The 26,905-nt window shown below is 54.5% G+C and overlaps 4 protein-coding genes across 7 annotated transcripts; all 4 read right to left on the bottom strand.

Moving 5' to 3' along the window:
* Nucleotides 1-516: 516 nt before the first annotated feature.
* S100A5 (S100 calcium binding protein A5) lies at nt 517-3,902 on the bottom strand. 2 transcript variants are annotated; one of them, XM_005203687.5, is made up of 3 exons: nt 2,909-3,338; nt 2,491-2,649; nt 517-794 (listed from the first exon to the last, which is right to left on the bottom strand). In XM_005203687.5, exons 2-3 carry the CDS (start codon nt 2,626-2,628, stop codon nt 651-653), a joined length of 282 nt encoding a protein of 93 aa, XP_005203744.1. In that variant the 5' UTR covers nt 2,629-2,649; nt 2,909-3,338; the 3' UTR covers nt 517-650. The 2 variants fall into 2 exon arrangements, with proteins under 2 accessions (XP_005203744.1, NP_001179144.1); NM_001192215.1 differs by lacking the exon at nt 2,909-3,338 and adding an exon at nt 3,866-3,902 and having other exon boundaries at nt 519-794.
* Nucleotides 3,903-6,649: 2,747 nt separating this feature from the next.
* S100A4 (S100 calcium binding protein A4) lies at nt 6,650-8,937 on the bottom strand. Its single transcript, NM_174595.2, is given in 3 exon segments — nt 6,650-6,948; nt 7,952-8,107; nt 8,912-8,937. Coding segments are annotated over 2 exon segments (306 nt in total). The 5' UTR covers nt 8,093-8,107; nt 8,912-8,937; the 3' UTR covers nt 6,650-6,783.
* Nucleotides 8,938-10,314: 1,377 nt separating this feature from the next.
* On the bottom strand, nt 10,315-13,221 carry S100A3 (S100 calcium binding protein A3). 2 transcript variants are annotated; one of them, NM_001083530.1, is made up of 3 exons: nt 13,208-13,221; nt 11,210-11,349; nt 10,315-10,777 (listed from the first exon to the last, which is right to left on the bottom strand). In NM_001083530.1, the coding sequence occupies exons 2-3, from the start codon at nt 11,342-11,344 to the stop codon at nt 10,613-10,615; spliced, it is 300 nt and encodes a 99-aa protein (NP_001076999.1). In that variant the 5' UTR covers nt 11,345-11,349; nt 13,208-13,221; the 3' UTR covers nt 10,315-10,612. The 2 variants fall into 2 exon arrangements, with proteins under 2 accessions (NP_001076999.1, XP_024845576.1); XM_024989808.2 differs by lacking the exon at nt 13,208-13,221 and adding an exon at nt 12,004-12,442.
* An 8,149-nt stretch (nt 13,222-21,370) lies between these two features.
* S100A2 (S100 calcium binding protein A2) lies at nt 21,371-24,707 on the bottom strand. 2 transcript variants are annotated; one of them, XM_059883242.1, is made up of 3 exons: nt 23,829-23,922; nt 23,137-23,290; nt 21,371-21,623 (listed from the first exon to the last, which is right to left on the bottom strand). In XM_059883242.1, the coding sequence occupies exons 2-3, from the start codon at nt 23,275-23,277 to the stop codon at nt 21,471-21,473; spliced, it is 294 nt and encodes a 97-aa protein (XP_059739225.1). In that variant the 5' UTR covers nt 23,278-23,290; nt 23,829-23,922; the 3' UTR covers nt 21,371-21,470. The 2 variants fall into 2 exon arrangements, with proteins under 2 accessions (XP_059739225.1, NP_001029539.1); NM_001034367.2 differs by lacking the exon at nt 23,829-23,922 and adding an exon at nt 24,668-24,707 and having other exon boundaries at nt 21,378-21,623.
* Between the last annotated feature and the right edge of the window lie 2,198 nt (nt 24,708-26,905).

The raw sequence follows: 26,905 nt of genomic DNA, 5'->3' as shown, positions 1-26,905 counted from the left end.
GTCTTCTCCCCCTCCCCACCTTTCCTCTGATTGTAAAATTGTAACCCAGTAAGTTCTTAGGGCCGGGCATCTCTCACTCACCCACTTGTAAGCCTCACAATCATCCTCTTCCAGTAAATCACTTCTTATCTACCACTTAGCCTCTTGCTGAATTCTTTGCTGTGCTGAGACTTAAAGGGCTATGGTACCAGAGCTCTTTGGAGCTCCTGAAACAGCACCTAAGGATTTCACCCTTATTGTGAGTGTCCTCATTCCCTGAGCCACTTTCCCCCAGCAACTTTCTCTGCATACTTGCAGCATTCCCTCGAGGCAAGCAAAAGCCTGGCCCTACTTCCCCATTTTTTTTTTTTTTTTTTGGAGGGCAAGACTATGCCTGGATAAGATTAGTCACATCCACTCTGAAAGACTCAGAACCCTAACTCCCAGAGGCTGTCCACTTACTCAAGGAGAAGCTCTGCCTAGCCCCACCCCACCCCCAGCCAAGATGGAAAAGAATTCTACCAAACCAGCCCTGGACACCTGGAATGGAAAACCTTTATTCCTCTGCTGGAGGGGAAGGCTGAAGCAGGGTCTATCTGGGAGGGAGGGGAAGGCGAGGGGCCATGCAGGGTTTGTGAGCAGAGCTGTAGGGGCCAGGGACTAGGCCCCGGTCACTGGTTCTCCTCCAGAAAGAAGTCATTGTAGGCCATGCACAGCGTGGTCAGGAACACCGAGTACTCCTTGAAGTCAATCTCCTGGTCGCTGTTCTTGTCCAAGCTCTTCATCAGGTCGTCAATGCTGCTCTCCCTCATCTTCTTCAAGGGCCCAGATAGAGAGACAGGTCAGCCAGCCACCTCTCCCAGCCCTGCCGTGCCCCCTGGGAAGGTGGCCTCAGGCTGATCCCCAGCTGAGTCAGCAACACAGAGCATCTCAACCCCCAGAGCCTCCCCCCAGGCCACAGCCAGCATGGGATCTGACACCAAGCAGAGCCTCCGTGCCCTGAATAAATGACTCGAGTTCGGGTTACTGCAGGCACCCCTCTTCCTCTCAACAATTTCTACCGTTCAAAGAAACAGCTAGACTTCCTACAACACCTCATAGAAACAGCTTGGTGACTGTACTGGCACTGAGCAGGATCCAAGTCTTATTCTGTCCCTGTTGGGGATCGTTCAGAACGCAAGCAGATCACACATCCCTCCACGAGAGCAGAGGTTAGAGCTCTGTGTTCCCTAGCTAGGAGAGCCTGCAGGATAGCTATACGGCACGAGTGCCTGGCACCCAGGCCTGCTCTCTGTCTGGTCCCCTGCCCTCCCAGCCCAGCTCTACAAGAGGAGGGAGACAGGGCACTTGGAGGGAACAGGAAGAAAATACAGGCACATCCTGCCCGCTCCTCTCCGCTGTCCTCCACCCCAGCTTTGCCACAGGAGACAGGACGTCGGGACGTACGGAGATGGAAACAGCCTCTCTGTGACCCCATGCTTGTCCCCAATCTGGGCTCCTGTTATAGCCAGGCCCTCCCCAGGGCCTCCGTCTCCCTGTAATTAACCCTGCCGGACCCATGGCCCCTCCCTCTGCCCTCATTAAACTCCAGGATGCAGAGAAGTAGGCAGGAAGGCCAGAGGGGAGGCCCGGTGACACCCACACCTGCTTTGGTCCCCTGTCCACAGAGACATATTCCCACTTTTCTCTAGGGAGGTCCACTGAGGTTCAGGATGCCACAGGAGAGCCCCCCGCCCCAGGCTGATTTTAAAGGAAAGAGGGAGAGTGATACATGGAGCTGGCCTTGAGTTCCAACCTCTCACTAGCTGGAGATTATATAATGCATCTGAGCCTCAAATTTTTTTTTAACTGTAACAATAATATGATGACTACCTCACAGGCCTCTCCCTCTTCAGTTGCCTCCCTCCCACCATCTCCATCTGGTAAGAATCAGTTCTGCTTCCTTCCAACCTGTGTTCACAAACTAGCAGAATGGTCCTTTTGGGTCCCATGTCAGCATTGGCTGAAAGCCCCAGCAATGGTGGACGCACAGAGCAGGGCCAGGTGGGAGCCCTGCCCCTGAGTTATGTATAGCTGACCTGGACCCCCGAATCCCTTCACCCACCACCCACCCCATTCCTCTCACAGATTCCACAGCTGCAGGAACCCAGCCTCAACCTGGAAGTCTCCTTGATCTCCTTATCTGCATCCCTCACCCGGGCTGAGGTCCTCCCTGCAAACGCTGCTCTCTCTGTTCCCAGTGATACCTGATTCATCCCTCGGCTCTAGGTCTAGAGTTGTACACGCCCAGGATGTTCACTGTCTTCCTTGGGTCTCCGCCCCTACTTTGGGCCCTCCTGTCCTGGCTGAGACTAGTGTACCTTACAGACAGACATGTGTCCCCTCTGGAGGGGCCTCCCCACCTCGTGCTAGGGAGCCCCTGACAGTGGCATCCCCTTCTTTTCCCTCCCCTCCTCCACCTACCCAGGGAGCACTGGGACTCTGGGGTGCAGGGGAGGGACCGGAACCTACCTCACCAAGACACAGCTCCTTCTTGATCAGTTCCTTCAGCTCCTTCCTGCTCAGAGTCAGTTTGCTGCCCTCTCTCCCAGAATATTTATGGAAAGTGGTGACCATAGTGGTCAGTGCCTTCTCCAGAGGGGTCTCCATCACAGTGTGCAGTTCCAGAGGCTGAAGCGAGAGGGAAAGATCACATTCCCCAGGAAGCCGGACCCCATCACTAGCCCCTCTCCAAGCTTCTCCTTCAAGGACCAGTGACTGGAACGCATGGTGAGACCAAAGTCTGGCACGTGGACCCCAATGTCTCAGGATAGGCTGTAATGAGACCCACGGCAAACTTGGAGCAGCCAGAGCCTGACCAGCCCTGGAAGGAGACTGCACACTCTCCTGCTTAGAAGATGTTGAGAAAAAGGTCTAGGGGCAAGCTGACCTTCCCAGAAGAACTGGTGGCAGATGGTGGAGCCAGTGAAGGGTCAGGATTTTCTTCCGGCCTGACCCAGCTTGGGCACTCACTTTCCAGAGGTCATTCTCCTTACCCTAGTCACCCTCCCTGGCCCAGGAGCCTGAACCGCCCGCTATCAGGGAGTGTCCCATTACAGAAGTGGGGGACAGGGCAAAGAGAGAGTCCAGGGGTTGGAGGAACCGGGGCTGAAACTGGAAGATAAGATCTCAACAGGAAGCCGGGAAGGGGGGACAGGACTTGTCCGGCTGGTCCCCAGGCTCCAGCCCAGAGAACTGCACACACAGACCAGTCATGAGTCAGGGAAGGAAGTGGGCCTCCTCTCCGGGGTCATTGTGAGGGCTGGATGCAGAGACTGGGTTTGATGGGGCCCTCCAGTCCACCAGCACAGCCACACACCCCTCCAAAGGAAGAGGCTCTTGGAGCTCCTGTGACTCAGACTTGGAAACCACTTCCCCCTTAGGCAGGAAGGAGCCAACACCCAAGGAACTTGGGGTTTGCAGGTAAATCTGTGTAGGGTCCTGAGCCAGGAAAGGAGGAAGAAGCTGCTGTCTCCTACCCTCAGCTGGAAGCCCACCTGGCTATTCCTGCCTCCTACCTCCCCAAACCCTCGGGAGTCTCCCCACCACCAGGAGACTCCCCACCACCGGGAGACTCAGCCAGGACCAAAGTGGAAGGTGGGGGTCTCAGCAGTTGCAGCAGCCTCCTGGCTGGTTCTGATCCCCACCTCCACCTCCAGAGCCACTTTCTCGGGAAATTCTCATAGCCATGATGCCAAATACCTGGCCCTCTCCTCCCTGAGCACATGCCCACTCATCAGACCCAGCCTTTCTTGGGGAAGGTCACCAGAGCTTGTCGGCTTCTGGCCTCATCGCCCAGCTTGCCCTACCGTACAAATGAGCAGGGAGATCAGAAGGAAGGACTCACCAAGGAAGGAGAGAGCCAGAGAACTCACGCGGCAGACACAGGCTGCCTGCCACTGCGGTCTGCCTATATTCCCTTGTTCCAGTCCCCAGGAAACCAGGGGAAAGAAAGGGCCAATAAGAAGGGGCCAGGGACAAAGAGGCCTAGGTCAGAGCCTCCTGGGACATGGCTGCAGAGAAACCCCCTTTTGCGAATCTCACCATCCTTGTTTCTAAACAGAGGGGATGGGAGCATACGGAGTTTACCATGGTACATACATTTTCAATCCCAGAAGCTTTGTCTTTCCAACCAAAACCCAGAACTCACAATCTGATGGGACAACAGCCAGGCTCCCTGGAAAGAAGAATCAGGAGGTATGCAGGGTATCCACCCATACCCTAGGCTGCTCTTTGTATTGCGGCCCTCCCACCCACCCAAGAGCAGAACAGATGCATCTCAAGATGGAAATCAGCAGGGGAAGATATTTCCTGCCAAGGGCATGGTCAAGGTCATTAGCGAGTATGGAGACTAAAATTTTAAAGGACTTTTCAATGATGATTTCTTCAACACCTCTCTGGTCACCATGGGAAAGAATTGTCAGAGACTCTTGGGGAACTGAGAATCAGGGAGACCAAGGCAGAAATCGGGGAAGGGTAGGGCTGGATGATGAGGTAGAGGCTGTGGACTCTGGGGAGCAGGTTCAAGGTGCAATAATGACCAGGGTGTGGGTCAAGGAGATTTGCCTATATCCCAGGAGAGACTCAGACATTGTTCTGTGATTAGTTGCTCAGTCGTGTCTGACTCTTTGCAACCCCATGGACTGTAGCCCGCCAGGCTCCTCTGTCCACGAGATTCTCCAGGCAAGAATACTGCAGTGGGTTGCCATGCCCTCCTCCAGGGGATCTTCCCAAACCAGGGATTGAAACCAGGTGTCCCACATTGCACACGGAATATTTACCATCTGAGCCACCAGAGAAGCCCAAGAATACTGGAGTGGGTCACCTATCCCTTCTCCAGGGGATCTTCCCAACCCAGGAACCGTGTCGGGGTCTCCTGCATTGCAGGCAGATTTTTAATCAGCTGAGCTACCAGGGAAGCCCGGACATTGTTCTACCACCAACAACCAGTTCAAGAATGAGAAGAGAACAGAGTTAGGGGCTTAGTGCCTGTGGCTGATGCCGCCTCACCCTAGCCTGCCTAGATGCTCCCTGCTGCCCCCAATTCCACTCCCACCCCAGCTGCCAAAGGTAAAGAGGCAGCAGGGACTGGTCGCTAAGCAACAGGAGTTTCCAAAGTCGAGAGTTGATGCAGAAGGGAGACTCAGGGGAGGGCACTCCAATGGAAGATGGGCAGACCGGGGAGGGGGGTGAGGGGGAGAAGGAAGAAGTGGCAAACTTTTTCCTGGATCAAAATTCTATCCGAGTCTCTGTAGTCACACTCTGAAGGAACATCTGAGTCACCTACCCCACTCCTCTGCAACTTGAGAGAAAAACAACACGATGAGAAGAAAAGGGGAAAGCTTGAAAGGTCACGGACACCAGACCTTCTCTGTCTCTGGACCTGCCTTCTACTCATCTCTTCATTGAAGGTCCCTGTACCACCCAAGCAAGGCCTGGAAATCTAATGCCCACCCATTGCAGGCTGGAGCCGCTGGTCTTTAACCTAAAGAGAAGCACTATCATGCCTGATATTTTCAGGAGGGCTGGGGAGGAGGGGCGGAGAAGGCAATGGCACCCCACTCCAATACTCCTGCCTGGAAAATCCCATGGAGGGAGGAGCCTGGTAGGCTGCAGTCCATGGGGTCGCTAAGAGTCGAACACGACTGAGCAACTTCACTTTCACTTTTCACTTTCATACATTGGAGAAGGAAATGGCAACCCACTCCAGTGTTCTTGCCTGGAGAATCCCAGGGACAGGGGAGCCTGGTGGGCTGCCATCTATGGGGTCACACAGAGTTGGACACGACTGAAGTGACTTAGCAGCAGCAAGGAGGAGGGGAGTCTCAATTCACTTATAAAATCTCATGCCTAGAATTTTGTCTCCAAAACTCTGGTCGCCTCCCACTATCTCCCTCCCTCCCAGCACAGTTACTGTCCACTCTTCAGTTCCAAGGTCCTTTGTCCTCCTCTGATGGAACATGACTGTTAACTGGTAACAAATCTCATCCCAGGGCCTCCAGAGAGATAGGCTTAGAGAAGGATGATATTCCCATGCTGTGGCCATCAACCTGCCCTTCCTCCATGTCACCTCCCTGATCTGACCCTGGACAGGAAGGATTCATCTCTCCTGGGGTCTGAAGCCAGGGCACTGGAACAGGTGGCAGGCGGGACCCGAGCTGTAAGTGTCAGGATTGAGCCTTCCTCCCCATTCCACTCTGGCCTCACTACTTCCTCCCCATGACTCAGTCCTTTCCCCACCACCCCAGGGCACCCACACTCCATTCCAGACCTGAGCCAGGAGCAGATGTGACCTCCGAATCCATCCCAGCCTCAGTCAGAGGTCCTGCCAGAGGCAAGGCTGGGGAGGTGGGATGGGTGAGAACACTGGCTAAGATCCTACAGCTGGGACATTCCAAGCGTCTGGGGTCCCTTTCCCTGCCTTTGACCCCATCCAGAGTCGCCTCTGTCCGCGACACACATGCACAGTCCCCGACATCCGTCTCCCACCTTCACTAGTCTGCTCTCCACTCTCCACAAGATGACAACTCAGCTCCCAGCATCCTCCATTACCCCCGCCCCACTGCCCCCGCAACGCATCCCTCAGGCCCCACCCCCACGCCCCCGGAGTTTCTCAGACCATCAGCCTCATAGCTTTCAAGAATCTTTATTGAACTTGTTCAGTATGGTGCTCACGTCTGGAGGAGCCAGGGTGAGCTGATGTGCCCACCGCCAACAGGGAAGACCCCAGCTGGCAGCCCCCCACCACCCACACCTGAGGAGCCTTCACTTTTTCCGGGGTTGCTTATCAGGGAAACCTTCGAAGAACTCATTGCACATCATGGCGATGCAGGACAGGAAGACGCAGTACTCCTGGAAGTCCACCTCGTTGTCCTTGTTGCAGTCCAGGTTGCTCATCAGTTTCTGGAACGCAGTTTCATCCGTCCTTTTCTGCAGGAGGAAGAGGCTACCGGTGGAAACCGGAAGCGAGGTCGGGGTGGGGGAGTAGGGCAGAGCTAGGACTGGGTGAGGCTTGAGCTCCAGATGGGAGCTCAGGAAGGCACAGGCACCCCTGTGGGGCCTGGCTTTGGACCTCCAGCCCTAGGGGCTAAGCTACCCCTCAGATGACGTCTGAGGACCTGGGTACAACTGCGTAACGGAGACCACAGCCTCTTCTGCCAAGGTCATTTTAAGAGTCCAATTATACAATGGTCATGAAAGCGTAAAGGTTGATACAGATGGCAACTGGGATTGCTCAGGAGAATTCTGTAGGTGTGTGAGTGTCTCCAGAGAACTATATCTTCATGTCCACAAGCCAAATAGAAACTCAAAAATGGTTTATGGGGCGAGCGGATGGTGATAAAATAGGAATATGAGATTAACAGATATACACTACTGTATATAAAAGAGATAAGAAACAAGGATTTACTGTATAACACAGGGAACTGTATTCAATATTGTGTAATAACTTATAATGGAAAAGAATCTGAAAAAATAGATGTGTATATATAGCTAAATCACTTTGCTGTACACCTGAAATGAACACACTATAAATCAACGATATTTCAACTAAAAAAAAAAAAGAAGAAGAAGGCATATAACTTTCACAGAATCTTAAAAAAAAAAAAAAAGAGGTTCATTGCTGGAGTGATGGCAAGAGTTCGACCATCGCGGTTCATGATCTCAGCTTTAAACACGGACTTCCTTGGGAAGTTACTTAGCCTCTCTGAGCATCAGTTTCCCTCCAGGGAAGTTGTACAGAGCACCGTACCCTATCTGCTCACTCTGCCCTCTTTCTGAGGGTGCAAGGAAGTAAGCGGTGGGTGCTCACCGTGCTTTGGCCACAGGCACCCAGGGTAAGCTCTCTGCCCGGAAATTGCCCATGTCAGCAGCTGATGCCAGCTGTAGGTAATGCTGAACAGAGGACGGGTGCCTCCCAGGCAGTATCACTCACCCCCAAGAAGCTGGGCAGCTCCCGGGTCAGCAGCTCCTTTAGCTCAGACTTGTTGAGCTTGAACTTGTCACCCTCCTTGCCCGAGTACTTGTGGAAGGTGGACACCATCACATCGAGGGCCTTCTCCAGGGGGTATGCCATGGCAGCAGTCAGGAGCTGGGGGCAGGGTCACAGAGACAACCTTATTTTCCCACCCCACCCCCAGCTATGTATTTGTAAATGCCCCCACTCCCATCCCTCAGGGAGCACATCTCCCATCCAGAAAGGGGTTCAGCTCCTAGCGGGAGAGGGAAATGTATGCTTGGGGCAGTGAACCCCTGCAGGGCTCCGGGTTCCAGGCAGCCAGCTCCCCAGCAGCACTTCCTCCACCCTCACTTGGTCCCTTCACCCACTCCTGAGCTCAGCCCACAGCAGCCCCACCCCAGCCCATTCTTTCCCCCTCCCAGCACTGGGCTGGGCGAGGCTGCTGGAGGCTTGCCCAGGGGCCTAGCGGAAAAAACCAGTGCATAGGGAGGGGCAGGGTGAGGTGGCAGAGGCACGGATGCAGGGGAGGGACAGGGAGGCCACCCTCCCTTGGGCCGGGCTGCTGCTGCAGGACCGAGGCTCCTAGGACATAACCAGCCAGAGCCCACAGGCGCCTTCTGCCTTCACTGTGCTTTCCACACCCAAGTGTGCCACCCAGCAGACACCAGCCAACGTGCACACCCACCAGTCACAAAGGGCAGCAACGCCACACGCAAGCCCCGGCATCACAGAACCCCTCAGACAGTTCCCACCAGCCACCTGCACGCTTGTTGTTCTTTCCTGAATGCACACACACACCACCCATCCCAGAGCCTCCACATCGGAATCTCACATCTGGACCTGTTTAGCGCCTCTGGCTCCCACCCACCCCCCTTCCTCCTGCCCCCAGCCTCGGCCTGACACCCCTTGCGTGCCAGCCAGGCGACCACAACTCACCAAGAGAGAGGAAGTGCTGGGGAGAGATGATGGGGAGAGAGGAAGAATGGGGAGAACCCAGCAGTCTGACCTATTTATACCCGAGCCAGGCCCTGCCCATGGCAGGGGATGGGGGAGAACGGGACCCAGCCCTCCTATCGTGGGCTGATGTGGTGAACACAGTGGCCCCCCTCCACCCCTCTCCACCCGCCCAGCCTGGAAAGCCAGCTTCCTGCCCCAGCAGGCACAGACGAACATGGGAGAGCCCCAGGGGCACAGGCAGGGGCCTGGAGGGTGGGTGTGCACAGCTCTGCTTGAGTTTTAGGGAGCTGGGGGAAGGGACAGGCTGTGCCTGGGGCATGAAGGACAAGGAGGACGTGTCCCACCAGGCAGCCGGCATAGAGGGGTGGAAGGTGGCAGGTGGGAAACTGCCCTGGGATGTGGCAGCCCGAGAACACAGGGAGGGCCCCTCAGGTTCGGTGCTGGGGATGGCTCATGCTGCCCTGCGCCCCTCCCCAAAGAGCTTCCTACTATGTTGAGTGAGCCCCGGGACGGGAGCTGGGGGTCTGGGAGGAGGAACAGGCTAACACCCAAAGGAGGCTTGGGGACCCCCACAGGCACATCCTTGGAGAAAGGCACTGTGGCAGGAGTGATGGAATGGGGAAGGAGAGGCATGCCTTGGGGCTCAGGGATGGACTGAAGAGACCAAGAGCGGTCGGTGGCAGAGGGCGTTGGAAGGGGGCTTAGATTTGGCAGAGGGCGTTGGGAGGGGGCTTAGATTTGGGATGGGTGTCAGGGATGAAGAGGGCAGGGAGCGGAGGAAAGTTAGAGGTGATGCAGCACAAAATGAGGGGAGGCAGGGATCAGGGGAACCTCCCAGCATAAGGTATGAGCTCAGGGGTTGAGGGAGGGTCAGGAGTCGGGGGTTAAACCCCTCAGATGGCTGTGACTTCAAGCAGAGGGGTCTGCCTGAAGGTCTCTCTCCTTCCCCCTTCAACAGCAGAGCACCCCTCCCCAGATGATCAGGGAGCAGCACCCTAGTCCAACCCCTAATCCCATTAGTGCTGCACTCTGGGCTCTCATAGCCCAGGGCGGGGAACAGACTCGCCCTCTCCCCTACGGCCCCACCCTCCTCCCAGAACATCGGGTCTGGGGGATTGAGTTTGACCCCCCTCTCACCTCCTTCACAGCCCAAGGGAGCTTCTTCTTCAGAGACCCGCCATATACAGACAGAGAGCCCCCCCCCAACTATCCTCCCATGGACATTGTCCCCGAGTTGCCCCCATGCCTTCCTGCTGGACATTGGGACCATTTCATTTCCGCAGGGTCTGAAACTGCTCGCAATCTCCTGTCCTCCCGTGGAAAAGTCCAGGGAGGGGTAATGCCCCAGTGCCGTCATCTCAGAAGAACCAAAGGAAGCCAAGTGATGCCAGTTATTTATTAGGAACAAAAGAGGCCTTTGCCGCCACAATCTCTCTCCCAGACATGCTCTTCTGGGCCTTGACAGCCACCACCCCTGTGGCTGGTGGGGGGAGGCAGCGGCTGGCTGCTCTTCAGATCACTAGCTGTGGTTCTGGGGATGGTCCCCTCGTGTTTCCTGGACTCATGGGTTGACACACCAGGGGCAAACCTGGGAGAGTCTAGAAGGAGGGGCCCGGGGGGCTGGGAAGGGGAGAGCTGACGGGCCCAGGATGACCTCGGGGCAGAGCCAGAGCGGCTCCGTTACTGGGCGCAGGAGGGCTTCAGGGGACTGTCCTTGAAGTACTCATGGCAGTAGATACAGAGGCAAGCGAGCAAGCGCATGTACTCCACAAAATCCACCTGGCAATCCTTGTTGGTGTCCAGGACGCTGATGAACTGCTTGTAGTCACACTCCCGGAGCGTCGTCTGTGCGGGGTGGGGCGGGGAGGGATGAGGAGGCAGGCTGAGGAGGGCAGAGCAGCCTGGTGCACACATCCCTCCCCTCCACGCCTCCTCCCCGCCATCCGCAACCCACGCCCCTTCGGGGTCAACCTCAGCCTCCCTGTTCTGAGGATTCACCGTGTCAGTTCCCCTCCCAAACCCTCTTTCTCAGCCCATTTACGGAACGTGTGTTCTTCACAGAGCTCTCCCTCAGTCTTCCCAACTGCCCTGCCAGTCTGGGAGGTGATTTTCTTCCACTTTACAGATGAAGAAACTGAGATTCCGGTTGTGCCCATTTCCCTCCCAGCACCCCTCCCCACAGTCTAACCTCCACCCCCTTGTGCCCCAGACTCTGAGCAGGGTCTCTTCGCAGAATTCAAGCAGTGCTTCCCTTGGGGGCTAAGCCCAGGTGCTCACCGGGGCCCAGGTAGGCAGCTCCTTCTCCAGGAGTTCCTTGAACTTCGCCTGGCAGAGCGGGTTTCCAGAGAACTGTGAATATTCCTGAAAGGTGCGCACGAGAGTAGCCAACGCCTGCTCCAGAAGACTGGCCATATTGCCTGTCATGGAACAAAGGTGGGACTCATGGCAGAAGCCAAGTCAACCCCTCTCTAACCGCTGCACTCTAAGTGTCCCAGGGACTGAGCCCAGACCTGGATTAACCCCCTACGCACTTCCAACCCCACAAGCTCCCCCTCCTCTGAGCAGCCCTCCTTGACTACACCAGCTCCTCGTTTATTTTCCGACCGCCCCCACCGTCTCCCACCACCACCACTTGTTCTGTTTCTGGACAGAGGCCTTAATTGCCCAACATCACTGCAAACCCCTCAGGGAGAGCGGCCCACTCGTCACCTCACTCCCCCACAGCGGTGGTAGTTCCGTCACTAAGTCATGTTGGACTCTTTTGTGGCCCCATGAACCGTAGCCAGCCAGGCTCCTCTGTCCAGGGGATTCTCCAGGTTCTTACTGGAGTAGTTTGCCACTTCCTTCTCCAGAGGATCTTCCTAATCCAGGGATCAAACACTGGGTCTCCTGCCTTGCAGGGGTTCTTTACCACCTGAGCAACCAGGGAAACCCCCACTTATTGTCTCCATCTTTTCTCATCTGACACCCAACCATAGCTCAGTCTGGCTCTGCATCACCCTCTGAGACACAGCCCCCTGAGCCTAGAATCTTCCTCCCCTTCAGGACCCCAGAGCCCCTTCCATAGGAACCTGCACGGAGATCCTTGCTCTGGGCTCCCGGCCTCAGGTCCTTGGCAAAGCTGAGCATCCTTAGAGGGTCAGGTCTCAGAGGAACCCCTACAGTCTCACCACCACCCTCTCACCATCCCTTCTGCCCTGAACTCAGGGAAGCTGCATGCAAAGATCCACTATGCCTCTGACTAGCTGTGCAGGCGAGGATGAGCCATTTAAGGTCTCAGGTGCCTTATCTGTGAAATGGGGTTAATCCCACCTCACAGACCTAATCGGGGACCTGAATCAGATGGTCTCTGGAGACAACCAGCTCCGGTAGGGACCAGTCTGTGATCTGCCCCAACTATAGCCATCACCCTGACCCCTGAGGGTCTTGAGACAGAAGGCTCTGCAGACAGCTACCCCGTTCTGTTAGAGGAGAAGCCCTCCGCAGAATTGCCCACCCACCCCCATTACATTGGCCCCTCCCACTGCCCTCCTGGGAGATGCCTCCAGCCTGGGGAAACCCTAAGGCAGCCAGGAAGGCACGTGTTGTTTCCACGTGAGCTGAGTGACTCACTCCTGGTTCCCCCAGGGGACAGGAGTCCTGCAGCATGTGGCAGCCTGGGCCAAGGCTCTCTCCCTCCCTAATGATTTGTCCTCTGCTGGGCGCTGTGGATGGTCAAGAGTAGGGAGAGACAATGGGGTTAAGTGCTGCCTGGGGTTTAATGCTTTGTGACAGCCCAGGATTGGAGCAGAGTTCCGGGTTCCCAGGAGAGGAAAGGGCCATGATGGCAGGGAATAGGAAAATGCAGAGAGGCTGAACTGCCCTTCTGGGTTCCTGCCAGCCTGCCTGGCGCCACCACTGTGGCTTTTTCAGGAGCTCGGTGCCTGGAGACTAGAGGGAATCCTCTCTTGCCCGCCTCCCTGGCCCATCTCACCCCCCTGGGAGGAATGAAGGGAGTGGGTGAGGGGGGAATTAACTGTGGGCAACAGCAGTGCCTTAAGCCCATCATCCCCATCCCTCGGCCAGACCTCAGCTCTGCACACCCCCTAAACCCAAGCTCCCCAGCATCCCCTTACTGTACCATGGAATCCCTGAGTCCATCACCAGACTCCCTTCACCTCATTAATTCCTGCTGTAGTCATCCCTCTGCCCTCAAGCTCAGACTCTGAGCCAGGAAACAGAACTCGGGCTGACCAACACCCAACCCAGGGCAGGACCCAAGCAGCTGGCACTCACCACTGATGTTGGCGTTTCAAGTGGAGGAACCCAGACACAGGACATCCCTATTTGTAGCCTCCTGATGAAGGAAGGGAGTAATTATGGGGTGATCCAAGTAGGTCAAGCTCAGGATGCCCCCCAGGGGCTCCCCTGCCTCCCTCCCTGGCAACTCCTACTACAAACGCCACTCACACACCTAGCCATGCATACATCAAAGGCTGAAGACACCACCACCTCTTCATTTTCCCTCTGGCCTCCCCCAGCGTTGGGAACAGGCCATGGCCTCCTGTCCATCTCCCTCCTGCATGGTTAGAGGAGACAGGTCATTCATCACAGCCACCCTCCATCTCTTCATGCTGAAGAGGCATCCCAGAAGAAGGATGGACACATTTTTGCCTCACCCCAAGAGAATCCCCGTGCCAGAGAGGATCTTGGTGAGCCTCTGGTTCAGCTCCCCCATTTATGGTGAGACCACTGAGCCCATCAGACACTCTCCTGGCTAGATCCCCAGACCGACAGTCTTTGTGATGGGGGCATAGCCCTGGTGGCTCAGATGGTAAAGAATCTACTTGCAATGCAGGAGACTGGGGTTCAATCCCTGGGTCGGGAAGATCCCCTGGAGTAGGGAATGGCTACCCACTGCAGTGTTCTTGGCCTGGAGAATTCCATAGACAGAGGAGCCTGGGGGGCTACAGTCCATGGGCTCACAAAGAGTCAGCTACAACTGAGCTACTAACATTTTCACTTTCAAAGGGACAAAATAGGTGATTAAATAGGTAATCCCACTAGGGGATGGTAAGTAGAAAAATACGGAAGACCCCTGAATGTTAATGATTACTCAAGAAAGCAGGTCTGTTGCTGTTTAGTCGCTCAGTCGTGTCCGACTCTTTGCAACCCCGTGGACTGCACCCTGCCAGGCTCCTCTGTCCATGGGATTTCCCAGGCAAGGATACTGGAGTGGGTTGCCAGTTCCTTCTCCAGGAGATCTTCCTGACCCAGAGATCAAACCCACATCATTGGCAGGTGTATTTTTTACCACTGAGTCACCAGGGAAGCCTGAAAGCAGGTTTGCTTAACCACGAAACCGAGCAGGCTTCCTTAGCAACAAACCACACAAAAGAAGCACAAGACACCCCCCAAAACAAGGAAACAGTGGCAGCATGAGACCCACATCCTGTGCAGGGAGCTCAGTCAGCTGAGGATCCCTAGGACATGCTGTCTGTACACATTAAGAAAACAATCATTTGTGAACCTAGCTTAACTATGTAGAGACAAGCTCAACCTGGAGGAGGAGCTAACGATAGAAGCATTGATGTCTACTCAAGAAAGACAAAGAAGGTCTTCTCTCCCTCCCCATTTTTCCTCTGATTATAAAACTGTAGCCCAGTAAGGTCTCACAGTGTGGCATTTCTCGTCCTCCTGCTTTTAAGTCTCACAAGCGTCCTATTCCAGTAAATCATTTCTTCACTATGTCACTTCACCTCTCCCTGAATTCTTTTCTGTGCTGAGACGTAAAGAACTACGGTACTGGAGCTCTTTGGAGCCCCTGAAACAGCACCTAAGGGTTTTGCTTGGACACATTGGGCGGAAAACTGCTTGCTTCCCTAGGGGATCATCAGCAGAATGCCTTGAGACCCGGGAGGAAGGCGTGCTGCTCCTAGGGGCCCTTCTGGAAGGCTAGGCTGTGTTTTCCTGGTTGCCCCCTCACCCCACCCCACCAAGCACAGACTCTCGCCAGGGCAGCCTGGAGCTAGAGCTCTTGTGTCCTGTCCTCCTGGCTCCACATGGCACCAAGGCCGAGCTCCCTGCACTCCCTTGGGGTGGGGGTAGCTTTCCTCTGGTTTGGGGCTTAACGGTATAGCCCTTTGGGGTCCCAGCATTATGTGGGGTGTCCCCTTTGCCTCCACGCCTTAAATGAACCCTTCCTCTTTCCACAAACAAAGCCAAAGGTCACTTTGGCTCAGTTTAGTGATGTCCTCAGGATATGAGGGGCCTGGTACCGGGCTCTCTTCCTGGAATCTGCTTTCACTTAGATTTTGATCTCATTCCTTACCGCCTTGTGAGCTCTTTAATGCTTTGAAAAGCTGTTTTTATTCTCTCCAGAACTTTTTGTTGTTTTTAGCTGGAACAGGCACAGATCACCATATTACCAGAAATGGAAATCCCTTCATATCACTTCTCTCCTCCCGCCCCTCATCCCTGGGCCCGAGAGACCCCTCCTCATTTCTCAGAAAGAGAACTCAAGATCCAGAAGAGTGTGGAATGGGGAAGAAACCCTAATGCTTATGGGGCAGCCAGAGAGTTCATGACACCTTGGCCTCCCTTGAGTCCCCCTGCACCTGCAGCTCAACCTTCAGCCATCAGCTGCCTGAAGACTCAGCCCCTTTAAATGAGGGAACTAAGCAGTGGGAGGGCCGGGAAGGGAGGGCTATGATTACCTCTGTTTTATAGGCAAGGAATTACGGGGAGTAGGGGACAGAAGCAGGGGCCCAGTGTGGACCAGCGATTAACTCAGTTCTGGGTCAAGCACTCGTTCCCACCTGTGCCACCCCAGGAATGCCACGAGCAGCCACCTTCCTTAAGCAGATCACCTCACCTCTCTGGGCCTCATTTTTGTCATCTGTGGATGACCAAGGAAAATAATGGTCACCGTTTCATAGGACTGCTGTGAGGCATAAATGAGTTAGTATGTACACGGCTCATAGACAAATACGCTGGCACCTGGTGAGCATGTGAATGTTAGCTGAGAGGCAGGTAACTTGCCCAAGTCACACAGCTAATTAGTGACGGGGTTAGAGCCGTTCATGACTCATGTCAGTATTCATTTTATTTTTTTAAAGTATACTTATTTTTGGCTGCGCTGGGTCTTCGTTGCTGCACAATGGGCTTTCTCTAGTTGTGAGGACCGAGGGCTGCTCTTCACTGCAGTGTAAAGGCTTCTCATTGCCGTGGCTTTTCTTGTTGCAGAAAAAGAACGGGCTCTAGGCACACGAGGGCTTGGTTGCTCCATAGCATGTGGAATCTTCCCAGTCCAAGGATCAAACCTGTGTCCCCTGCATTGGCAGATGGATTCCTAGCCACTGCACCACCAAGAAGTCCTCATGTGAATATTTAGAAGCACCTCTCCTAGGCATTGGAGGTACAGCCATAAACAAAACAGACAAAATCCAAGTTCTGTGGAAAGGACCCTCTAACGCAGGCAACAAACGGTAACAAACATACGTATGAGAGATGGGTAACATAAATGCAAGGGAGAGCAGGAAAGCAGGGCTACAGTGGTGGGCCTGGGGTACTCTATGTGAGTGGTCAAGGAAGAGCCGGGCCACTGCTCCCCGTCTGAGTCCTTATCCCCCAGCCCTTCCTGTTTCCCAGCCTGGCTGCACCACCCAGGACTCCTCCTCTTTGTTTGCCCAGACTGAGGCAGGCAGGCGCTCACCCTAGTAGGTGACAGCTGAGGGGAGTGCCGGGAGCCATCTCCCGGCATACTGCATACTGAGTGCAGCACTTTCACAGAATAATCTTTCAGGATCTGGAATAGCTCAACTGGAATTCTATCACTGCCAGGAGCCAGCGTGAGGAACTCCACCCGTGGCAAAGGTCATAAGGAAGGAGGCTCGGCATACGCAAAGGCGGGATCGAGCCTCAGGAGTCCCCCTGGAAATTCTCGAGCATCTACCCCCCAAACCAGAGTCTGCCTACTTTCTGCTTTGTGCTTTCACCTACACCTCTGACTTTACAGGGGGCTGTCCCCCACTACCTCTCTCTGAAAAAAGAGTTAGCTTACAGCTCCAGTTAATAAAGTTCCTGGGTGTGATAGTGTTTCAACCTACAAACTCCTTTGGAATTCCTCTAGCCTGCCTGAATAGGTTTTTCCGGCCACATGTGATTGTTCAGAGCCTCCCAACTGTGAGAGGCATGAGATGTTCTAAACTGTCTAAACACAGATTCCTTTGAGTAGTTAAAAGATTGATTAGAAATTGTATTGGTGAAGGGTTTTTCACTTGTTGGGCCAATGTTTGCTGCTAAGTCTCCATATCCCTTACCTGCTGTGTCCCTGGCAGTGTATTGATTAATATAATTGGTGTAAGTAGTAGCTTTAATGTTTGTAATCTTGGACCCTTGAGTTAATTCTTTTTCTTGTTATAGCCCATCACACCTTTGCCCTATAGGAATGCAACTTTATCTAATGCTTTTGGAGGGTGGTGCCTGACTTTAGAATAATCACCTTTAGAGAAAAATAAGTTTCTTAAAATGTTAACAGGCCTCCGGGCCAGAAGATGATGCAAATCACCTAAACTTTTGCATATGATAAGTTTGCAGGAAGAAAGCCTGGCTTACTGCATGACTCTACCCCTTCCCCCATTATCCTCTGTGCATAACTTAAGGTATAAAAACTACTTTGGAAAATAAAGTGCGGGCCTTGTTCACCGAAGCTTGGTCTCCTCATGTCGTTCTTTCTCTCACCTTCTGGCTGAATTATTCAGCCTCTTTTCTCCACTGAATTTCCTCACTGAGCTATCCTTATTTAACCACTCTTTGTATCTTTAATTAACATTTAAGTAAGCTGTTGTTTCCTGATCGCCGAAGCCCGTCTCCCCTTTGAAACCCCTGGATCCACCGGGGCTGGAGCCCGGCAGGGAGGGTGGGTGGACTGGGAGGTCTGGGAGGAGGTGCTTTGGGGCTGGAGGACTGTCATGAGAAGCCCTCTTCACTGAGCCCTCACTCTGAGCTCCGCCACCCTCCTCTCTCCACCTTGAGGTCCTTTACCTTGTTTGGGCTTTGATTTTTTTTTTTTTTTGATCTGGAAGATTCCTGCCCTGAGACTTCAGTGTGAAAGTTCTTCATATCATTTGACGGTCCTGTGGAGCGTGTGAGAGCTGAAGGCCCCGCGTCTAACTCAGCAACCCCACGCAAAATCCCCCACTCAGTGGGGGCAGCAGGAAGAGAAGCAGATGCTCTCTGACCTGGCAGGACTGTCCCTCCTCTCTGTCTCCCCTCGCTCCTCGCCTCGGTCCCCCACTATCACCACCCTCACCTTACAAAGGCCTCTGGGAAACCCCCTGGCCCCTGGAAGGTCCGTGTCCGGTTCTGCACCTCAGGGAGAAATAAGATGAAATGTCCTGGAGCGTCCGAACATTCCTGTGCTTGTGCCACAAGGACCTGGGCCCAAGGGACAGGGTGACCCCACCCCCCAGTCTCATAGCCCTGTGGGGGTCAGTGAACCTCCTCAAACTGACTCATCTCCTCTCTCTCATCATCTGAGCCCAGTGTGGAGAGAGTGTGGGAAGGGGTATTTGATTTACCAAGGCTGGAGGCAGGGAGGCCTTTGCTACAGAATTAGGGAATGGGGGTGGGGAGAGAATCTGAACTGGGATCAAAGAGAACCTGTAGAGTTTAGACCTACTACCTCTTTTGAGTGCCTAGTCAATGCCTGACTCTGCCCATTTCCTGGATGGGAGCCCTGAGTTGGTGAGGAGTTCAAATGACCTAAAGGTGGGAGCATGGGGAGCCTCATTTGGGTGGCTCCTATTGAAGGCAGGAGAAGGGGACAACAGAAGATGAGATGGTTGGTTGGCATCACCGACTCGATGGACATGAGTCTGAGCAAGCTCTGGGAACTGGTGATGGACAGACAGGGAAGCCTGGAGCACTGCAGTCCATGGGGTCGCAAAGAGTCAGACACAACTAAGCGACTGAACTGAACTGAACTGTCTCAGAATCCACCTTTGCCTTCTGCCCTCTTTTCTTGCAGGACAGACCTTGAAGAGCAAAGAGCAGAGTCGCAATGGGACACAATGGAAGGGGAGATATATTTCCCTGAGGTTCTGCTCCCTGCCCTAATTCCAGGAGAAAATGAGAGAGAATCTGGCCAGCAGGCCCCTGAGCAGCAAACACCATTTTCCAGACCCTCCTGCTCTCTGCCTTGGCACAGAGATTTGCAGGGAGTGGTGGGATGAGGGAAGATTACTGAGACCAGCTAGGAAACTCATGTGTTTGTTAGTTTGTCAAATACACAGAAAGAAATTTGTCCCATTAGGTGCCTAGCCAGTCGGGGAACAGCTCCAGAGGCAGCCAACCGTGGCCAGTCTCCACCAGCCCAAACAGCCCCAGAATCTGGGACAGAGTGCCAGCAGAAGCCAGGATCCACTGCAAGCAGTCACACTATGGCCATGCGATCACCAAGAAGTGGACCCACTTCCCCATGTCTTCAGGATCAAGAAACCAAGGGCATCTGGACTCTGCCCAGCCAGGTCCCCTTCATCTCACACAAAGCCCAAGGGGAAGGAGAGGAAGGCCCAGGCTGTCACCTGCATGTCCCTTAAGCAGGAGCCCCTTTCTCGCAGACTTGGGACAAATTCCAGTACCGCTCCCTGTATAACTTCTGTTGCTGCTGTTCAGTCACTAAGTCATGCCAGATTCTTTTGCAATCCCAAGGACTGTAGCTCCTCTGCCCATGAGATTTCCCAGGCAAGAATACTGGAGTGGGTAGCCATTCCCTACTCCCGGGAATCTTCCTGACACAGGGATCAAACCCATGTCTCCTGAACTGCAGGCAGATCCTGTACCACTGGGCCACCTCTCCCAGCCCCTATGTCCTCCTCTGTGAAATGTGGAGGGACAGAGCTGCAGGCTGTTCACCGTGGGGGTGGACTCAGGGAGGGGGAACCTGAAGCAGCGGGTGAGCACCCGACTCCATGTCCCCGCAGAGAACACTTAGCTCCGAGGCCCGGCCAGCAGCCAGAGACAACCTGTCCTGACTTTACAACCGGTGTTAGAAGTGATACAGCCCTCACACAACTGCTGTGAAGAGTCAGTGGGATGTTGCTCGAACAGGCCTATCAGAGAGCCTGGCCAAAACGAGAGTGCCTTGAATGGCAGACGCTTCCTCCTTTTGATTTCCTTATCTGTAAAAGGGGCCTAATGATATTCTCTGGGGGGTTACCATGGGGCTGAAGAAACAGTGTTCCTGAAAGCAGCTTTGGGAACTGCTGTGGAAATGTTAATTACCATTATCATACATCCCTGACCTGTATTCACTGGTTCCTCTCCCTACAGGGTATTATATTAGGAAATAGGCTCCTCTCTTTTCATTGCTCAGCCTGCCCAACCTTGCCCAGCAACAGCCCCAGATGTGCAGTTAAAGCAGAACAGTAAGAACAATCAGGGTGTCTCACTCCTTATTTTGGGGGAGCTTTTGTCTGAGCTACTCTGTAAGCAGTTCCCAAGCAGCAAAGCTTGCCAGGGAAGTGAGAAAAGTAAGAAAGTAATTCACAAAAATATTGTCTATTACTTGTCTATTATCCATCCCCCCTTTCCTTTTCGTTAAAACTCTTTTTCACTCCTCGCTTCCACTGCAGGGGGCATGGGTTGGATCCCTAGTGGAGGAACTAAGATCCTGCATGCTTCATGGTTCAGCCAAAAAAAAGGAGCTCTTCAATTCGAGTAGAATTTAGAGAAAATATAGAGCGCCCAGGACAGCCATAGTACAAGGTCATGTTAGTTGCTCTGTTGTGTCTGACTCTTTGCGACCGCATGGACTATATAGCCCACCAGGCTCCCCTGTCCGTAGGATTCTTCAGGCAAGAATACTGCAGTGGGTGTCCATTCTTTTCTTCCAGGGATCTTCCTGACCCAGGGATTGAACCTGGGTCTCCCACACTACAGGCAGATTCTTTACTGTCTGAGCCACCAGGGGAGCCCCAGACAACAAATGGCTCTCAATAAATGGCCTTGGGGCCAAGATCAAATCCTTGGCCCTGCCAAGGAAAAGGGCCTCAGGGTAAGATAAAGTCAAAGAGGAGAAATTTCATGTGGACTTCAAAAAGATTTAAGGGCAAGTCTCATATTTCACATATATATTATGTCTTCTAATAATTTTAACAGTGTGTCTTCTTGAGCCTTTCAGACAAGAGGGTCTTTAAGAATCATAAGGACATTTTCTCCCAGCACCTTGACTCTAAGGTGGAAAGGGCCAGTCTCAAAGAGATTTATAAATGTGGCTTTTGTCTAACTGAATTTGTAAGTTGATAGACAGGAAGCCCACAACATTTTTAAAGGAATCGTATCATCTTGCACTGAAAGGGACAAAGACAGCTCACAGCAAAAAGCAGCTTTGGGTCTTTCACTTTCAGCACAGCAACTGGGCCAGCCAGATGACAGGGCAACACTGAGCAATGAAAATACTGTCAACCAGCAAAAAAAGTTTATTGAGTAAAACTAAAAAAGATAGAGAGTCCTCCTGGGCCGAAGAGACCCATAGCAGGGAGCCACAAGCTCTGCATCAGGACCGTGCTGGGGAGCCCTGGAAGAAATCATTGCACATGATCGTGATGAGGGCCAGGAAGACGGCGTACTCCTGGAAGTCCACCTGCTGGTCACTGTTCTCATCCAGATCACCCATCAGCTTCTTCAGGCCCTCCTCATCCACCTTCTCCTGAAAGCAAGAGACAGTCAGGCCATCAGCTCTTGGGGCAGAACCCAGCTTTCCCCTCCTCCCTGGGCAGCAGGTAAGCGGTGAACAGGGAGCACCTTGAGTGATGGGGAGCAGGGAGGTCCTGGGAGCACTAGGGTGCCCTGTGAGTGGGGACACAGGGAAGTGCATGAGCCAGAGCCTCCAGCTCTCCCTGCTGGGGGATCCCAGACCCTCCCTTCAGAGGGTCAGCTCTGCTCCCCACAAGGACCCAGGGAGATGGGCATTACCCACATCCCGCTGATGAGGAAACTCAAGCTTTCTGAAGCCACCACCACGCCTCATCACCAGAAAAATGAATTCCACAAAGGCAGACTCTTTCCCATCCCAGATAAAATGAAACCAAATTAGAAAAGTATGATCAAAAATATTTTTTTAAGAAAAAAGGACATGCCTCGTATGTTCAAAGTCACTTTGGGATTTGTTCCAGCAGCTAAGACTCCACTGGGATTTGGTCCAATAGTTAAGACTCCACACTCCCAGTGCAGGGGCCCTGGATTTGATCCCTGGTCCGGAAACTAGATCCCACATGCCACAATTAAGACTCCCTCCCATGCACTCTCAAGGACCTTGTACCCCTGGACTGTACCCAAGGCCTCTGCCAGAGCCCAGTGAGCCCCACTAACCAGCCCCGGGAGTTGGTCATCTCCGCAGCCCTGGCATCGAGCCCACTGGCCTGTGGAAGGAGGTGGAGAGCCGGAGCTTCCTGCCCACATACCTCCCTCTGTCCTCACTCCAGTGCAGCCAAATAAATAAATATTTTTTTGGTGGGGCGAAGGGGGAGTGGTGCACTTCTCAGGTGGCACTTGTGGTAAACAATCCATGTGCCAGTGCAGGAGACATGAAAGACTCAGGTGTGATCCCTGGGTCAGGAAGATGCCCTGGATTAGGAAATGGCAACCCACTCCAGTATCCTGGCCTGGACAGTTCCATGGGCAGAGGAGCCTGGTAGACTATAGTCCACGCGGTTGCGAAGAGCTGGAAATGACTGACCAACTGAGTGCGTGAGCACACACGAGGGAGGAGCTGATTAAAGGGAGGGTAAGGGGCCAATTGAGAACTGATGGCATTTCTCTCCTAAACATCTCAGGGTGTGTCTTAGCTGAGCTTTTCTTTCCCTAGACACCTTCTTAGTTTGGCAAGTAAATATGAAAACCAAAAGAGAGAGAGGATGGAGGGAGGGAGAGAGAAGATCACAAATGAGAGCTGTGTGATCCTGAGCGAGTCACGTCCCCTCTCTGGGCTCAGACAGCACATTCGTTCTCCGGAAAGCTGCAGGGAGGGGCCGGCAGTAGAGCACCCACTCGCGCACACAAAGGCTTCCCTCTCACTCTGATGAGGTCATAAAGGGCTTGACCCCACTCTGGTGTCTGCATCCCCAGGCCCGCCCACCCCCAGCCAGTGAGGGAGAAGACATTCATCCCGTGCCCCCACACCACACACCAGGACCCTCTCATCCCCGGTGAGCCCCACTCACCCCCACAAAGCTGGGCAGCTCCTTGTGCAGAAGTTCCTTCATCTCCCCCTTACTCAGCTTGAACTTGTCGCCCTCTTGGCCAGAGTACTTGTGGAAGGTGGCGACCATCACAGCCAGCGCCTGCTCCAGGGGACTGGACATCTTGGATCTGAGGCTACAGGGGTGGCAAGGGAGGGAGATGCCTCAGCCCAGCCTGCAGGATCGTCTGCTGCCCTTGTGCCCCAAGCTGCCTCTCCAAGTCCCTCTTAGAATGGGCAGGCAGGGCTGCGTCTCCGCCTCAGCCTGTGGCTCCCTGGCCAGAAGCCATACCTCCATCTCACACTAGGTGGGTGAGGCAGGGGATAGACCTTCCTCTGTATTTGGAAGGGCCTCATGTCTCCTCCCACCATACTTGGGGCCCAGAGCATCTATGGGGGGAAAAAAAAAGGCAGGGTGGCCGGAGTCCCACTGGGGATCCTTTCTGTCAGCTTCTATCATAGGCCAGTGGGCTCTGTGCCAGGGCTGCGGAGACAGGCATCTCCATGGGCTAGTTAGTGGGGCTCACTGGGCTCTGGCAGCGGCCTTGGCTACAGCCCAGGGGTACGAAGTTCCCTGAGGAGTGACCTCCCCCCTCAGCCAGAGGGCGTTGTTCTCCCATCTAACTGGAAGCTCCCTTGGGTAGGCTGTATCCTCTGTCAGACCAGGGCTCTCACCCGGTAGGGAATGTGTCTCCCCTCACGCTGGAGGCACTGGAGCAGGGGTGCTGGCAACTGAACACTCTCCCTAACAGCAAGGATTCTACTGGGACTGGAATTCAAGAAATTAAAAGCCCAGTACCCCAGGATCAGGACAGAATCTGAGACCAAGGACAGAATTTGGAGGTCATTCTTTCCAAGGCCCTGCCTCTCAGAGTGGTCACACCACCCCGGGAGGATTAGGCAGGTCCCAGGGTGAGGCCAGAGGAGCAGGCGCCAGGGGCAAGAAGCACCCTGGGCCCATCCTGCCAGCCTTGCCTTCAGGAGGTGGGAGAAGACGGGAAGTGGCAGGGCCGTGCCGCTGCTCAGGGCAGGGGCCCGGTCAGGCCCACTCGCTTGAGATCCTTGGCTCTTAGTCCTGCTGGAATCCAGGACTTTTCAAAAACAAACAAACCAAACCAGGATTCTCCTTAAAGCACCCCCCAAACCTCCCACTACCACACACACTTCATATGCCTGGACCCAAACCCCAAAGAAGCAGCAACACTCAGACTGAGAGCTGCAAGACAGACCCCAAGAGCAACCCCTAAACCTCACAGAGGAACTGGGAAAAAGCCTCTATCTGACACTTCACAGGAGGTCCCCCCAAATGCAGAGACCCACAGAGACCCCGGGCCCTCCACCAAGGGAACCAGGAGACAAAGACCAACATAAGGGGACATCCGGCAGAAGCTAACACCACAGTGTAAATCAGCTCTGCTCCAATAAAAACCCATTAAAAAAAAAGCCAAAGGGACAAAGGCAGAGACCCATGGGGGTCTTGTCCACCCAGCCCTGCCCAGGACAGAGGTACTCACCAGACCAGAGGGCAGAGAGAGACTCAGGAAGGAAAGCAAAGGTCCAGGTGCCCAGAGCTGGGATTTATATGCTAGCCCCACTGGCCCCTAACTTTGCATTTTAAGGAAACCAAACCTGCCCTAACCTGATCCCACCAAAGGCTGGCCTCCTGCCACCCCCACACACCCCCTCCCAGTCCCTCCCTTCCCGACAATACCAGCTCCTGGGCAGCCAAGGGCAGCCCCTCCCCCGGCCCCGCCCTGGCCACAGCGGGAGCAGGAGGTGTCACGGGGAAAAGGTATTCTGGGCCCTGGGCAAGGGGAGGCAGCCCCTGTTCATGGGGGCCTGGAGATTCAGGCCCAGTCTTGTTCTCATGACAAATGCCTGCGAGTCACAGTTCATTGGCGTGCCTGAAGCTGCAGGTGCGTGCTGGGACTTCACGGGCCTGGGAACCAGGAGGCAGCTGGGGGCTATCAGGAAGAAGAGGGCAGGGGTGACTGCAGGGAAACAAAGTGGCTTTTAATAGCCGGCCCCAGAATAACTGTCAGTGACTTACTGAGGCAAGAGGGTGTGCTTTAAAAGACCTGGAAAGGCCCCCTTCGGGTAGGAAGGGGTCTGGCAGGAGACAGGGAGGCAGCGAGAGGTGGAGATGGCTCTGCTATAGTCAGCTGGGGTGAGCAGCAGTCTGTGTGTGTAAGGAAGGCCCAGGAGAGTTGAAGGGAGGAGAAAATGCGAGTCTCCTCCAGCTTGGGAGGTGGGCAGGTGAGGAGGAGGCCCGCACAGCTTCCCAAGCCAGGAGGCCAGGCTGGGGATGAGGTCACAGCCTCGGCTTCTCTCACCCACTCGCCCAGAGAAAGGCAAACACTGAGGCCTGTTAGGACCCAGCCCAGGGGAGGGCCTTTCAGAGAAGAGCAGACTTCACGCGGCCTCTTCCCAGGCCCCCCTGGCCTACTGCCTCAGTCCAGCCCGGGCACCGCCCTTCCTGTGTGCCAGCTCCCCTCCCCCCTCCAGATGTCCACCAGCTTCTTTCCCCTCCTCCGGAGCCCCTAGTCCTAGGTGACTCACCCTCAGTTCCAGGCCCAGAGGCCCAGGCAGTGACTCAGCAGCACCGCCCTCCTCCCCCAGGGCTAGGGCAGCCAGAGTCACGGGGCAGCAGGCAGAAACCCCAACTCAGCTCCGGCAGACAGGGCACTGGAACAGAGACCCCCTCATCAGGCCCACTCTGGGGAGTTTGGGGTCATGACACCACAGAGAACTCAGACTGAGGATCCACAGAGGATCAGACATCGAGCCAGGCTGCTGTTTCCCCGGCGGTCACTCACAATGGGACTCAGGAGCGGCCTGAGCAGCATAGATGAAATCAGGTCTCAGGGGCCCCGGTGCCCTCTCCTACACCTCTGCAAAGCCACCCAGTGTCCTTCCTCCTCAAGGCACTTGGCCCCCTTGTGCTACTGCTCTTCCCTGTCAAAACCTATTTCAGGTCGAGCTTGGAATAAAAATTGTTCTCCCTGAGGGTAAGGATCAGTGGGGTGCAATGCATTGCTTTGTACAGCACTTCTTCCATCTTAACTGAGGACTTCGGCAGATGGCACTTCTGCTCAGAAACTGCAGTGGCGTCCCCATGGCCCTTGCTGGAAGTGAGGTGCTCGGGCTCTGGCCCCTACCTGCATATCCAACCTCTCCTGCACGTCTCCTAACTGCCTGCTCACTGTGCCTGAGCACCTGGAGTGGCCAGGACTGCCTATGCCCATCCTTCTGCTCAGAATGTGCCCACTCACCACATCCCTGCCTCCCGAAGTCCCACATATCCTTCAAAGCCCAGTTCAGTGCCCCCACCTCACGGAGCTGCCCCAGGGCTAACCAGGGTCTATCTCCACCTGCTCTGTCCAACGGCAAGCGCTCCTTTGGTACTCAGAGCATTCTAATCTCGATTGAATCACTCGTGTGCCTGTCTTCTCTCGCCCTCACTCCCACATGGTGAGCTCACCGGGCAGGGACCGCATGAGCAACGGGTCTTGCCCACACCAGGTGCCATCCCGAGTTTACGGTTGGCACCGTAGGTGGTGGAGTGCTGGGGACAGTATCAGGGGGCCTTCCCACCTCCCGAAATCACATCACTGATGATGCTACCAAATCATAACTTCTCTGCCTGCTCCCAGGAGTGGAACTGAGACACTGGCTTGGAAAACAGAGCTTCAGAGAGCTATGAGTCCCTGAGGAGTGACGGCAGGAAATATCTTGCTCTGGGGACCCATTGA

The sequence above is a fragment of the Bos taurus genome, chromosome 3, assembly GCF_002263795.3.
Source record: "Bos taurus isolate L1 Dominette 01449 registration number 42190680 breed Hereford chromosome 3, ARS-UCD2.0, whole genome shotgun sequence".
In the NCBI taxonomy this organism is placed as follows: domain Eukaryota; kingdom Metazoa; phylum Chordata; class Mammalia; order Artiodactyla; family Bovidae; genus Bos; species Bos taurus.
Note: the sequence above shows the minus strand (reverse complement) of the source record. Positions and strands in the feature narration are given on the sequence as shown.

Excerpts from the sequence above, each read along its gene's own strand:
- S100A2 (NM_001034367.2), bottom strand. The coding sequence starts at position 23,277 with ATGTCCAGTCCCCTGGAGCAGGCGCTGGCTGTGATGGTCGCCACCTTC. Across the intron at positions 21,624-23,136 it reads AGCTGCCCAGCTTTGTGGGG|GAGAAGGTGGATGAGGAGGG; the intron begins GTGAGTGGGGCT and ends TCTTGCTTTCAG.
- S100A5 (NM_001192215.1), bottom strand. The coding sequence starts at position 2,628 with ATGGAGACCCCTCTGGAGAAGGCACTGACCACTATGGTCACCACTTTC. Across the intron at positions 795-2,490 it reads AGGAGCTGTGTCTTGGTGAG|AAGATGAGGGAGAGCAGCAT; the intron begins GTAGGTTCCGGT and ends GGGCCCTTGAAG.
- S100A3 (XM_024989808.2), bottom strand. The coding sequence starts at position 12,061 with ATGCTCAGCTTTGCCAAGGACCTGAGGCCGGGAGCCCAGAGCAAGGAT. Across the intron at positions 11,350-12,003 it reads GAGCAAGGATCTCCGTGCAG|GCAATATGGCCAGTCTTCTG; the intron begins GTTCCTATGGAA and ends GTTCCATGACAG. Across the intron at positions 10,778-11,209 it reads AGCTGCCTACCTGGGCCCCG|ACGACGCTCCGGGAGTGTGA; the intron begins GTGAGCACCTGG and ends CACCCCGCACAG.